Source organism: Denticeps clupeoides, chromosome 8, assembly GCF_900700375.1.
Source record: "Denticeps clupeoides chromosome 8, fDenClu1.1, whole genome shotgun sequence".
NCBI classification, from domain to species: domain Eukaryota; kingdom Metazoa; phylum Chordata; class Actinopteri; order Clupeiformes; family Denticipitidae; genus Denticeps; species Denticeps clupeoides.
This window is the reverse complement of record NC_041714.1, coordinates 21,439,905-21,453,303: the sequence shown is the minus strand read 5'-3', so window position 1 is coordinate 21,453,303 and position 13,399 is coordinate 21,439,905. Positions and strand designations below refer to the sequence as shown.

The window sequence follows — 13,399 nt, the reverse complement described above, 5'->3', positions numbered from 1 at the left end:
GCCCTCAGATGTCACCTGTCTATATATTGATGACGAAATTTTTAAAAGAATCATGTACTTTGTTCATACCTTCAGGCCAGCTATCCCTGGAAGTCCATTTAAACCAGGAAAACCAAGGGATCCCTAAAAAAGTGAAGAATATTTTATACATTCTGTGTCCAAACAGTGCAGAGACTCTGTCAAAGAAGAAGACTTCACACGAACTCACACAGTTGAGTTATAAATGTCAAAATAGAGTTCCATCTGAATCACAGAAATTTGTGAAATGCCATTTAAAATGAATTATGGGCTTGTGCTTTTTCAAAGGACACTGTGATCTGAGACATTTTTCCACAAAAAATGTTTAATTATCTGAAACTGTTGTTACTGTTAAAGTTTTTAAATCTGACATTTTTGCATTCAAAATTTCCTATAGACTATTTTTACGTTTACATTTGAAACACTGATTCTGAGCAGGCATTCCAAAACATTGTTAAAGAGATGGAAATGTTCAGAGTTAAGATGCAATTGAGCCTGGACATCCTGAAATGGCCCGCTGTACGTAAGATTGTACGTAAGACACTGAGCAAAATCAGGTCTAACAAGTCTACCACATGTTCAAAATATGAGCCTCGTGTTTTACAGTATTTGAAGGGACAATATCATCGCGTACCTTTTCACCTGATTGTCCAGGTGGTCCAGTTAGACCTGGAAGACCCCTTTCTCCCTGTAAAAAAAGATGCCATCCCAGTAATACATGATTATTTAAATCACTGTCTAATTAATTCATAAATGTATGTAATCATATTATGTTTGTCTGTACCGGATCACCAATTGTTCCTTTATCTCCTTTGTACCCATCTACCCCACGTGCACCCTGGCAGGAAAAGAGAGAATATCATCCTAATGCCATTGCAAATGTTACTATAGAGTATAAATGCTTATTGCTGTACCTCCATGCCAGTAGGACCTAGCAGGCCAGGACTTCCTTTAGGACCAGGAGCACCCTAAAAACGATGACAAGACATTACTGAAATGCACAAAGTTAATCACTGAAATGTAATGTCATCATTCTAAATTAAATTTTTTTTTTTAAATGTCTTAATGTCATACAAGTTAGTAATATATGTATGTTTAAAACATGTCGAGTATAGCAGTATACGTATAAATATTCATCATAAATAAATAAACCATGACCCTGTTTCTGAAATAAATAATTTCAGTATTTGAAAAATCTGTTGAAGATTTTATATATATATATATATATATATATATATATATATATGTGTGTGTGTGTGTGTGTGTGTGTGTGTGTGTATGTATATATAGATAGATAGATAGATAGATAGATAGATAGATAGATAGATAGATAGATAGATAGATAGATAGATAGATAGATAGATTATATAATTCAGCAATTTGTAAATATAAATGAGCAGGTCTAAGAAGATATGCAAGGCCTAACTGTCAATTGCAAAGGCTCATCATTGTAAGGCCGGGGTGCTTCTGGATCACCCAGGAGGTGGCACCCATCAACATGTGTGTTGGGTCCTGATCACCCTCAGCTGCTTCAGGGTTAGAGGCAGGGTGATTAAGGCCCTGTAACACATCTGTCATGCACTGAAGGTATTTCTTGAAGGTATCACTCTCTTCTGTTTCGCTGTATGCAACCCACCTTCATTTCAAAATGTCGAGCAGCCGCGTCTCATCGCTACACGGATGTGGCATTAGAGCTGACAATCTTTGCCAGATGGCTACCGTCGTCAGGTGGTGTGTTTTAATTATTACGAGAGCAATGTGAAAATGGAGGGGAAAACCGAGGCTAGTCTATGGTGATTATATTTTAAATCTGCACATTTCCGTCCCTTCTAAGTCTAGCAGCAGAAGTGTGCAAAATAGCCTCAGCTTTTAAAAAGATGTACTTGTTGGATTCGTGTTATTTTAGGCCCGATTACAGCCCTTTGTGGCATGACATCAGTATTCAGTTGCATATAAGAAGGCACCACTAGATGGCACTACCCAGTTGCCAACTAAAGATACTAAAGAATGCTTTATTTTAAATGTTGTGGTTGTAAACATGGAAAAAATGTTACTCGCCCAGTCTTACGGGACTTTTCCAGGTTTTAATGACTGTGGGAACCATGTATTAATCATTAAAATTAAATGACATATCATTTATACTTAACAAATTCACAATGATCATTTTACTAACTGAATTGATGTATCAACTCATTATTCATTCTGAGAAGGCTACTGATTTGTAGAGTTCTTGGAACTGATTTCACACCAGCAGAAATACATATGGATGTAGCAGAAACTATTTTCATGTCAGCATTTCATGAGGCATATGTCTCACAATCCGTTTGGTGAAATTCCAAAATTGACATCTGCATCAGCCTAGAGTGTAGGATGACACTGCTGTCATTGTATTTTAGGAGTATAATTTAAATTAGACTTTTCAAGTTTCAAGTTTCAAGCATGATTATGCTGACATTTCTGAAAGAGATTTTATCTTACAAAGTTTTGTGAAAGACATCTTTATACGCAGCTGCCAGCACTCAGAAGGCCACAAAAGGGGTGCAGATAATTATCCTTTGTACTCTTACAAATACTGGGCCAAGGGATGGAAAAACAATAAAAATTGAACGTTCGTTAGAGAAATGCCAAATGTCATCAAGGTCATAAAAGTCAGAATCAAACAATAGTCCTTTATAATGAGAGGTTTCTTCTAACAGAGGATCACAAAATAAACACGCACATGCCACTGAAACCATATCCACGTTTCTGTTATCATATACTGTATTCACTGTGGGGAGACAAAAAAATCGTGTCTTCATTCAAGTTCCAGTGAGAATCAAAGAAACCACAAAATAAGACCAACAAGCAACATGATAAAGTTTTTTTTTTTTCCTGTTAAGTAATGCTGTAAAAACTGAAACAATGAAATACCATTTAGGGCATTGGGAATGCACTGAATGCACAGGGTGGCCATGTAGGCCTTGTCTAAAACAGGTTAGCGTGGCACTTGTCACTACTCATGACAAACCTCCCATCAGATTGCATGTAAACACTGTTAGGTTCATCCACAGATGAAATTGAGATAAGCTGTGACATATTTAAAGCCATGATGGATGAAGACAGGCCAGCCTTTGGCCTTAATTCTTTAGCTGCTTTTTACTGAGAGGTGGAACAGTTCAGCTGGCTGCTACACCTGCTACGTGCACAATCTCCACCCAGCCCCTCACAACCCATGTCCTCCATGCTGGAGAACAGAGCACAGTATTTGGAACCCTGCGTGCTTAGACTCGGCATTTCTAAATTTAGACATTGATTATGTACAGAGATATTTGGCATCTGCACAGTTTAATTGGAAACAGTTTTCAACTTCACTTTCATTCAAATTTCTACATGAGGCACTACCGTAACATATACCAATAATTGCAGACTGTAAATACAGTATTAATGAAATAACCATGCTTTGCATAATAATATATTATTTAATATGTTAAATATGCACCAATATATTATGTTGTAATACACAGAATTTACGACATTATAATAATTATGTATGACATAATCAAATGACATAAAAATGTAATCTATAGATAGTGATATGCTGACATTAGCCCTATGTCCTCAGTTGGCTTTCATATGCGTGCTGTGTTATTTAAGGTTTATATATTAAACTGTTTAGTACTCACAGGCTTACCATCAGCACCAGGTAGTCCAGGCTTGCCAGGTTCACCAGTCCTTCCTTTTTCCCCCTAATTGAAAGTGTGAGATGTATATGATGTATTTAGTGAGTATCATGCAAGTAAAATGTATGTTTCATTTACATTTACAGGATTTATCAGACGTCCTTATCCAAAGCGCCTTACAATCAGTAGTGACAAGGACAGTCCCCCAGCAGACACTCAGGGTTAAGTGTCTTGCTCAGGGACACAATGGTAGCAATAAGTGGGGTTTGAACCTGGGACTTTGTGGTCTTCTGGTTTGTAAATGTGTGTCTAACATGCACTAGGTCCTGTATCTAAACATTTCTGAAGTGCTTTTTACTAGCTTCAGTGTGCCTTAGTTATAGATACAGATTAGTTATAGATTATTGCTGAAACGTCTGTTTGTTAAGGACTGCCTTTGGCAGTATGGAATATAGTAAAGCAACTGCTTTTACAATCAGAACAATCATCTGTGTGCCTTCCCCAAGCCAAGGATGCAAATGATCATTATCTTCATGCAGGTTTTATGGGCTTAAACGAAATAAAGGGATTAGTAACAAAGAATGCACTTTCTTCGGAATATAAATGTCCCAATATAACCGTCTCTCAGTCAAAAAGAATGAAATTGGCATAGAAACAGTTCTACGTAATACAAGCCAAACCACATATTTTCTTTCCATACTGAGATATGATCATCAATACTGAAGCATGATAACAATGTTATTACATCATAGCTTAATTCACTCAATGTTAATACAAGACTCAGGGCCTTATTTTCGCGACAAATAGCATAAAGCATTTTTATTATGACACCCCTAATTTTCAGGACGTTTGGCTGTCACCTCACTTTTAAAAGGCTGGGGCACTTGATCTATTGCTATTAGGATGCAGGATTTGCATGAGAAATAGGAAAACAGACATGCACAAAGTGCAAAAAAGCCCCACTATTGAACCTAATTATCAACCGTACACAATATGTATGTAATGAGTGTCAATTAGGGGACAAAATAAAATAATAATTTTGTTTAAATTGATTTAAATTAATTTATTTTACTTTACTTTTACTTTTTTTTAATCCAAAGCAATTTACAAGAGGAAGACACCAGCAAGTTAAAATTAAAGTGCCAGTGATTCTGAATAATTTGGTGTTTTGTGGGTGGATACACGGCAAGAAAAAAAAGCAACATGCCTCCCGAAATGGCACAAACTCACCTTAATATAGGGTCCCATATAATGTAAATGTTGAACAATATGAATAGGACGCTTCAGAATACAGCCAATCTCACCTGAATTCCTGTTTGGCCAGGTGGACCAGGGGGACAAGTACATGGCTCTGGGGTGGGGTCTATATCACTGGGTCCATTAATACACTGTCAAAAGGAAAATAAGAGTCAAAAGGCGTGAATCAGATTCAACACTAAAAAATGTAATCTGTTCTGTAAATACACATTTTGCTGAGAGATTAATAATTTGAATGTGCACTGAATTCAATGTGCATAGCGTAATAAAAGATTGCGATCCTGTGATGTAATTCGCTGAGGCTTACCTCCGCATTTCAAAAAGGAAAGAATATGAAAGCAAGCAACGTCTTCTGCCAAAATACATACCTCCCCGTTCTGGAAATAAAAACAAGAGCGAAGCCATCACAAAACACAATACCAGTGCCAGTTATCAAACCAAAGCTGCCATAAAAAAAAGAATGAACGATGGGCTGTAGGACTGGAGGGGGGGACTGTGAAATGAAGTGAGGGGGAGGTGACAGACGGCCTATGTTCAATTGTAAACAGACATTCAGATTAAAACCAATTGTGCGATCTGGCACTCTGTCATCGGTAGTGCGAGCAGCCGCCAAGCCCATGAAGTGTTTGGCTGTGGATTCGTACTGCAGATCCAGCCTGACGCATGAGAAACATGTATGAAGCAAAGGTGAGCTTGGCAGTTCAGGTATTGTCAGTAACGCGCATTTTAAGTTGTACATCATTTAATGATAATAAATAATGGCAAGTTATTTAGTAATGGCAAGATGGAACTGTTCAAAACTGTTAGTAAAGATGATATGTGTGTTCATGTAACAGTGTGAAGGTCAAGATGAACATATTTAGTACCCACCACTCCCGGTATTTCACAGGCAGTTTCCCGGCTGTTCTGCTCAGGGTCGCAGTAGATTCTGAGTTTTTGAATTTCAAACTGTTGGGAGAATCATTTAGACATGACACATCTTACCTTTAAGTGCAGTAGTATAATGGCATTTACAACAGTGAACTGACTCTGCTAAAACATACAGGGAAAATAGTTTCTGATTGGCTGGTGGGCATTAATGTTCTGTTTTTTTTTTTACTATTCAAAGTACAAAACAGTGTTGCAAGCAAGCCTAGGTGTATATAATAGATTACAAAAGCCTAAATAATTCTGGGATTTTACATGCACAACATGAACATTAACATGCAACTCGTAGGACAAATGTCATTTTTAGTGATGCATTGTGAAGTAATGCAGTTAAAACTATCCAGCTTACAGGTACGGTCGTTTCCTTCCTCAGATATTTTCCCACTTGAGTTTTTCCATTAATAAAAATACCAATAGGACGCTCCAAAGGCAGTGTTTCAATTTCCATGTCATCCACATAAAGGGTGACATCTTCTTCTGTGACTAAAAGACGCAGTTGATGCCAGTTCTCATCAAAAAGTTTCTGTGGGAGAGATGTGTTCAGATTTCACCATCAAACCGGTCTTTCTTTGTGACGTATCTACCCAGAGTGAATCCTCAGTTCATATAGAATATGCACAGTCTAGTAAACAACTTTCAACTCATTTCATTTGAAGGTACACAATATGAAATAAATCATACATCATAAATCATATAAATACATGCTAGTGTAATAAGCTACCATGATAAATATAAGTGGGGCAAAAAAGTATTTAGTCAGCCACCAATTGTGCAGATTCTACCACTTAAAAGATGAGAGAGGTCTGTAATTTTCATCATAGGTATACCTCAACAACGAGAGACAATTTTTTTTGTAAATTTTCAAGAATTTATTTGCAAATTAAATTGGTCATTAACAAAAGTTCATCTCAATACTTTGATATATACCCTTTGTTGGCAATGACGGAGGTCAAACGTTTTTCACAAGGTTTTCACACACTGTTGCTGGTATTTTGGCCCATTCTTCCATGCAGATCTCCTCTAGAGCAGTGATGTTTTGGGGCTGTCGCTGGGTAACATGGACTCCCTCCAAAGATTTTCTGTGGGGTTGAGATCTGGAGACTGGCTTGGCCTTCAAGAACCTTGAAATGCTTCTTGCGAAGCCACTCCTTCGTTGCCTGGGCGGTGTGTTTGGGTGCGTTTCATCTTCAATGCCCTTGCTGATGGAAGGAGGTTTTCACTCAAAATCTCACGTTACATGACCCCATTCATTCTTTCCTTTACACAGATCAGTCGTCTGGGTCCCTTTACAGGAAAACATGGCCAAAGCATGATGTTTCCACCCCCATACTTCACAGGTAGGTATGGTGTTCTTTGGATGCAACTCAGCAATCTTTCTCCTCCAAACACGAATAGTAGAGTTTTTACCAAAAAGTTCTGTTTTGGTTTCATCGGACCATATGACATTCTCCCAATCCTCTTCCAATCCTGGTCTTGTATGTCTTCCATTTTCTAATAATTGCTCCCACAGTTGATTTCTTCACACCAAGCTGCTTACCTATTGCACATTCAGTCTTCCCAGCCTTGTGCAGGTCTTCAATTTTGTTTCTGGTGTCCTTACACAGCTCTTTGGTCTTGGCCTTAGTGTAGTTTGGAGTGTGACTGTTTGAGGTTGTGGACAGGTGTCTTTTATACTGATAATGAGTTCAAACAGGTGCCATTAATACAGGTAATGAGTACAGGACAGAGGAGCCTTTTACAGAAGAAGTTATAGGTCTGTGAGAGTCAGAAATCTTGCTTGTTCGTAAGTGACCAAAAACTAATTTGCCACCATAATTTGCAAAAAAATTCTTTAAAGATCAGAGGATGTGATTTTCTGGATTTCTTTTTCTCATTTTGTCTCTCATAGTTGAGGTACACCTATGATGAAAATCCTCTCTCATCTTTTTAAGTGGTAGAACTTGCACAATAATACTTTTTTGCCCCACTGTATATGCCCCATATGAATATGCACCACCGTCAGTCAGGCGGGACAGCAGTATGCCCATAATAGTGGATTCATCCTGCAATTTTAATAATAGATTAGCACGTGCCAGACCTAACAATAAAGCCCCTGAAAATGTAATATTCCCATCAGATCTCTGCTTTTCCACAATCTTCTTGATTGTGTAAATTATTTTTTTTCCTGTATTACATTTACAGCATGTACTGTATGATTCAATAGTAAGACAGCTAAGACTAAAATACTACTCTAATCCCCCGGATTACATGAAATTAGAAACGGGCCTATTTTACCTTTGCCGGATTCTTTTTAAAAACCACACTTTGAGTCCCAGTGGATGAATTGCTCGTGGTAGTGAACATGACAGTTCTGTCGATTCCATTCAGCGTGACGGCCATTTGGGGCTTCTCGTCATGAGTCAGTATTCTCCATAGGTCCCAGTCCTCTATCACTACTGAGCCCTTGTATTTCAAAGTGGCCACAAACACGTATGATGGTGGCAAACCATCTGGGAACAAGGACCTAGGGATCAAGCGAACACTCTCCAATTGAATGAATTAGCGATACCACAGAGTGACGCTGGGCTGCTGTGGACATCCCTTACCTGGTGCTCTCGCTTAAGTCAAGCCTCGATGTCACCTGATAGGCCTTCTTGCCACGGTAAGATCCTTGCGTTTTCTTCGCTTTTCTGGAGAGGTTCAGGTATTGCAGAATATCAAAACCCTTTTCATCTCGAAAGTCTATTTGGATTTTGCTTGGGCAGACAGTCTCTAGTTAAGATGCAAACACAAGGGAACACACATGGTTCAATTGATGATCATTCGCTTAGATTATGAACACATTCCGTGCATTTTCTTGCAACGTTTCAAGACATCCCAAAAACAAACCTTCCCTAAAATGCCCATGCAAAAGGATAACATTAATGTTTCAGGTACACTGATGCTATTAAATGCTTGGTCTGTGGTCACGCAGTTGGATTCCAAAGGGTTAAATATTCATGGCACTCGCGAGTTTATTTCATTTGGCCTCCGAGTCGAAACAAAGAATCTGTAGTAAAAAGACCTTGGCGCAGATCACTGGACATTTAGCAAAAATGCAGTCAGTGTAACGCACGTCCCTCCCATCTAAAAATCCAAAATGACCATCACATGCAAAAAAAAAAAACAGCTGGACCCCGTAAATAAAAATAAAGCAACTCTTCTCTCCCGAGCCCACATAAAACGTTATTGCAGTCCGATTTTCCAACCTGATGGCAACGCTGGTCCTCGGTTTCTGTTTTTCCGATTTTTATAAGTCCTCCAAGACTTTTGCTGACTAATATGGGATTTAACAAACAAAGCATTTTGGGCAGCATTGCTTTTCCCGGGATTACCCCTCTTCTAGTTTGCATGCTTATCCAATTATGAATCAATGATTCCTTGCACGTAGGCAAACATTCAGCACGTCACGCCAGTCCCGCCTGGGGTTTGAACGAATGCCTTTCATTTCGTGTCGGCTCAGGAACTCCTTTCCGAAACACGCCGAGCGGCGCAGAAGATCCTCCAGATTTCACGCCCCGGCATTATTTACGAGCCCACAGGATTCGGAGGTTCTGTGGCGTAAATCAGCAGATCCTCTGAAGTGGAGTGTCGCACACTCGGAGTTTACATAAATCCGTTCTTGCCGGGGCTTGCAGGTAAACCTAGACGCAGCGGCTTCCCTCCCTCCCCGCCAACAGCCAGGCCCATAAAAGCCAGTTATTTATAACTAATGCGTGTTATTTCTGTATCGCATTCGTGTAATTTATGTGACCCGTGACAGGTTTAGGAAGACACACAAGGACATCAGGCTGGAATACGTTTTCATTTGCAAACATGCGTACCTTCACACAGCTTCTGCCTAATGACTTCGCGGATCTTGGAGATGGCTTCGTAGTCGACGACAGAAAAAACGTAAGTGGAGGACGGCTTGTTGGCGATCATCCTCAGTTCGTCCTCTTCGGTCTCAGATCCCACACCAATTGCGAAAAGGATTATCCCCTTTTTCCGAGCCGCTTCTGCTGCAGCCAGGACCTCGTCCTGCGATTTCCCGTCTGTCAGGACCACAGCGATTTTGGCGATGCCCTTTGGACCGCGTTCAGACAGGGCAAATAATTTGTTGTTGGCAAATGTAATGGCCTGCCCTGTCCTTGTGTTGCCACCCATGTACTGAATGGACTCCATGGCTTCGATGAGCTCCTTGCTGGAGTGGTGGATCCCCAGTGGGATGGGCAGCACAGGGTCGTCACTGTACTGCACCACCCCGACTTGTGTGAACTTCTGGCCGATTTCGAAGCTACTGGTGATGTTCACCAGCCACATCTTAACTATCTCAAAGTTTATCTCTCCCACGCTCCACGAGCCATCTAATACGAATACCAAGTCACTCTGAGAAGTCCTACAGCCTGCAGGAGAGAAGAAAGAATGTATGTAACTACGCCAATGGCCTCCAGGTCAGCCATTTGTATACCTGAGGTATTCCCAAGAACATAAACGGTACAACTGTGCTGAAATATCGAGGCACACAACCATCTATATTTTCATATTTTGAGGGATGAACCTGATACATTGCTCACATGCACCTATTTCCTCTATAAACATAGAATGAACACTCAACACTGGCCATGGCAAACGGTCTTAATATGGACAGCCACAACACTGAAAATTGTGCAAAAATGTAATGTTATTGAAGACAATGGTCACCATGCAGTGGAAATATGCAAAGATGACAAAAGCTCTCTTACTCAATCTCATGTCCTCATCTTGTGCTGTACAAAGCAAGTGAAGGATCATGAAGCAATGACACCACAAGATAGAATGCATGGATCTTGTTTTGAAACCCATGATCCTGTAGAACCAAGCTCCAATTTTGCACCTAAAGGGAAAGGAAAATAAGACATGCATTGCTCAGATGCCTGCATGTGAACATCATCATTTTTGAGGAGATGTTAAAGTCACAATGGGTAAATTGTTACTTGGCCTGCATGCAGCACATGACTTGATGTTCAGAAGCCCTTTTGGATAAAAGGACGAGGAGGCGGTTAATTGAATTTGTCACAGAACGTGTAACAGTGTTAAGTGAGTCCATGCCAGAAACACTGCAGGGTGACAGGCGACGACATAGCAGCACAGTATTAGCAGCGCTTACATGGTCTGCAGGGAACGTTGAGTTGCTTTGGTGTAATGTGATCGGCAGACAGGGATGACTGGAATTAGAATTGATTTGGTGCATCTGTTTAATGCAAGGCTAACCCATGCTGTTCCAGGTAGGGGTTTGCTGTTACTGTGCAAATAATAAAAAAAAAATCCTTTTGATCTCTTATATTTTTTTTGCTTAAACTCTAGATGCTTCAGGGCACCATTTTATGGAAGTTTCCATCAAGTGGGGGAAAAAAAACGCAGACGTTACAAAGCACATAATAATAAACGAGGAACAGATACTGGACGCTCCACCAAAAGTGCATCATGAAAAGAGTGTAGAAGTTGGGTCTGATTAATCGATCAGTCATTTCTTTTCTTCACGCCATATGACCAGGAAATGATGAATGAATACGAAAAACCTTATTTAACCTTGCAGCATGTGTGTCGTACGCTAGGCATGAAGCGTGATCACGGTTTTCCACTGTCGACTCTGGGACTGAGGCATGCCGTGTCAGACTGCCATGGCGTGGCTGGCCACCCACTCCAGCCCTTTCCCAATCGGAGCATGATACCATTCGCATGAGCCAGTCAGCATTTATTTTTGCCGATCCCACATGGAATCAATTTTACTGCATCAGGAACTGAAATTCCAGTTCTGGACAATGACCAAACATGTGTACTTGTGATAAAATGAAGGTCCAAACGCACCAAGTCTGATCTGACTGCATTACTCTGCATTAAAACTCAATAGCTTATGTTGAAAATTGGGAACAGTCCATTGCAACAAGCCCCTCTAAATCTATCACAGCAAGTCTGCTGGTTGGTCGGCACATCACTTGCCATATGGCACGTCTTTACGCCACGACCCTCTCACTGACCTCTGAAGTTATTGGGTCTCTCCAGACACTTTATGGATCTACTCCTCGGGCGAGATGAAGCAAAGGACAGAGTAGTAATGTTACTGGAATGCAACGCCTTGCAGCATCCTCCGCTACAATGAAAGTAAAACCACGTAATTCGGCACAATGTATCTTTCCTGGGACTTGTGAGCTAAAACATGACATCAATAACGGAATTCCTGGGGAGTTGAGCGTCTCGGCGTCTTAAAGATTTATTTTGCCTGGTGGGTTTGGTCCAGCTGGACGTGGGGGCCGGGAAACCCTTGTTGAGCAGCTGATCCGTCTCCCTTCCCCAGATGAGGCATTACCGCATTAACCGACTGTTATCTGGTAGTAAAACATGTGGTAATGCAATCTGTAGTGCGTCCCTTTCTCCATCGTTTAAAGTTCTCGTCGCTGCTAAATGCTAACAGCTAAGTTCATTCAGCTACTCTCTGACAGCTACACTGTGTTCATCTCAGAAAAGAGCGGTTTTGCAATCGCGAGTGTTGCAACATGAACGTTGCTCGGAGGCTGAGGCTGCTGTTTAGCATGTTTCAATTAGATTGGCAAGGCGAGGGGAGTGCAAACCGGCGCCAAGTTCCTGAGGCGCCAACCGAAGCCAAGCCGCTGTATCAGTGAGCCCACCGAACCGATCTCAGATAATCTAAACCGAGTCCCTCCACGGCCCGTGCGTGCGGGGGCGTCCGTCTTCGTGTACACGGCCTCGAGCAGACCTACGTGCACCTGCACAGACCCGCAGGAAGCTCCGCTTCTTTTAGAGCTGAAGAGCTGCCGGCTTTATGAGCGGAGCAGTAACGCAGCAGTTAAATCATTCCACTCATTCCTCACATGTGACATTGGCACAAACAAGGGACTGATAACTGCTCTTAATGTCTTTTGCATGCTGTCGCTACAGTTGGAATGTAAAGCCGGCGAACAGAGAGACTGGAAGATCAGTGGAGAAACAGATGTCTTCAGATACGAGGACTTCTGTTTCTCCTTAGTCGAGTTATAAGCTTGAGTTGCACTGCATTCAGTCCAGCGCACAATATTCTGTGAGATATCACATTCAGAGTGGGACACTCTCCATCTGCAGCTAGCTGTTACGTGAACATGCATTTCATAAGCATCTTGTCTTACATACACAGATACAGATGTTGCCAAAATGCAATAATTCAAGCTCTGGCAACCCATGGCGTCTCATGAACACACAAATCAGTCTGTTTCTTTCTGTGCGAATGAAAGCAAAAAGAAATGTCCGGTTACCGGTTCCCGAGGCTGGGGGTAAGGTAGTCCTCTCTCCGCTCCTCGCTCACTGGAGCCCCATGGCCCCAGCTGTGCAGAGTGCAAGGACAGAGGAGGCTGCGGAGCTGCAGATGTTCCACCAGTGAATGAGAGCCTGCCCTCTCCATCCACTCTCCAGCTCTCTCTCTCGCTCGCTCGCCCTCACTCGCTCGCTCGCTCCCCAGCGTAGGCCCATTGGAGAACGGCCATGCTCAATTACGTTGGCTGGAAAGA

General features: G+C 41.3%; 1 protein-coding gene across 3 annotated transcripts in view; it reads right to left on the bottom strand.

Moving 5' to 3' along the window:
- col21a1 (collagen, type XXI, alpha 1) overlaps positions 1–13,308 on the bottom strand; it is a 29,520-nt gene extending 16,212 nt beyond the window's left edge. For 2 of the 3 annotated variants that reach the window (XR_003750479.1, XM_028987994.1), the window contains exons 1-14: positions 13,148–13,308; positions 10,604–10,734; positions 9,704–10,264; positions 8,447–8,612; positions 8,136–8,364; positions 6,211–6,384; positions 5,805–5,882; positions 5,303–5,311; positions 4,982–5,065; positions 3,681–3,743; positions 933–986; positions 803–856; positions 653–706; positions 70–123 (exon numbers count right to left, since the gene is read on the bottom strand). Coding sequence is in view for 2 of the 3 variants with exons in the window: in XM_028987994.1 (XP_028843827.1) it covers positions 70–123; positions 653–706; positions 803–856; positions 933–986; positions 3,681–3,743; positions 4,982–5,065; positions 5,303–5,311; positions 5,805–5,882; positions 6,211–6,384; positions 8,136–8,364; positions 8,447–8,612; positions 9,704–10,264; positions 10,604–10,734; positions 13,148–13,293 (1,857 nt within the window). In the remaining variant the exon portion in view is untranslated. The remainder of the gene's footprint in view (positions 1–69; positions 124–652; positions 707–802; positions 857–932; positions 987–3,680; positions 3,744–4,981; positions 5,066–5,302; positions 5,312–5,804; positions 5,883–6,210; positions 6,385–8,135; positions 8,365–8,446; positions 8,613–9,703; positions 10,265–10,603; positions 10,735–13,147) is intronic. The other variant, XM_028987995.1, reaches the window with a different exon arrangement.
- Between the last annotated feature and the right edge of the window lie 91 nt (positions 13,309–13,399).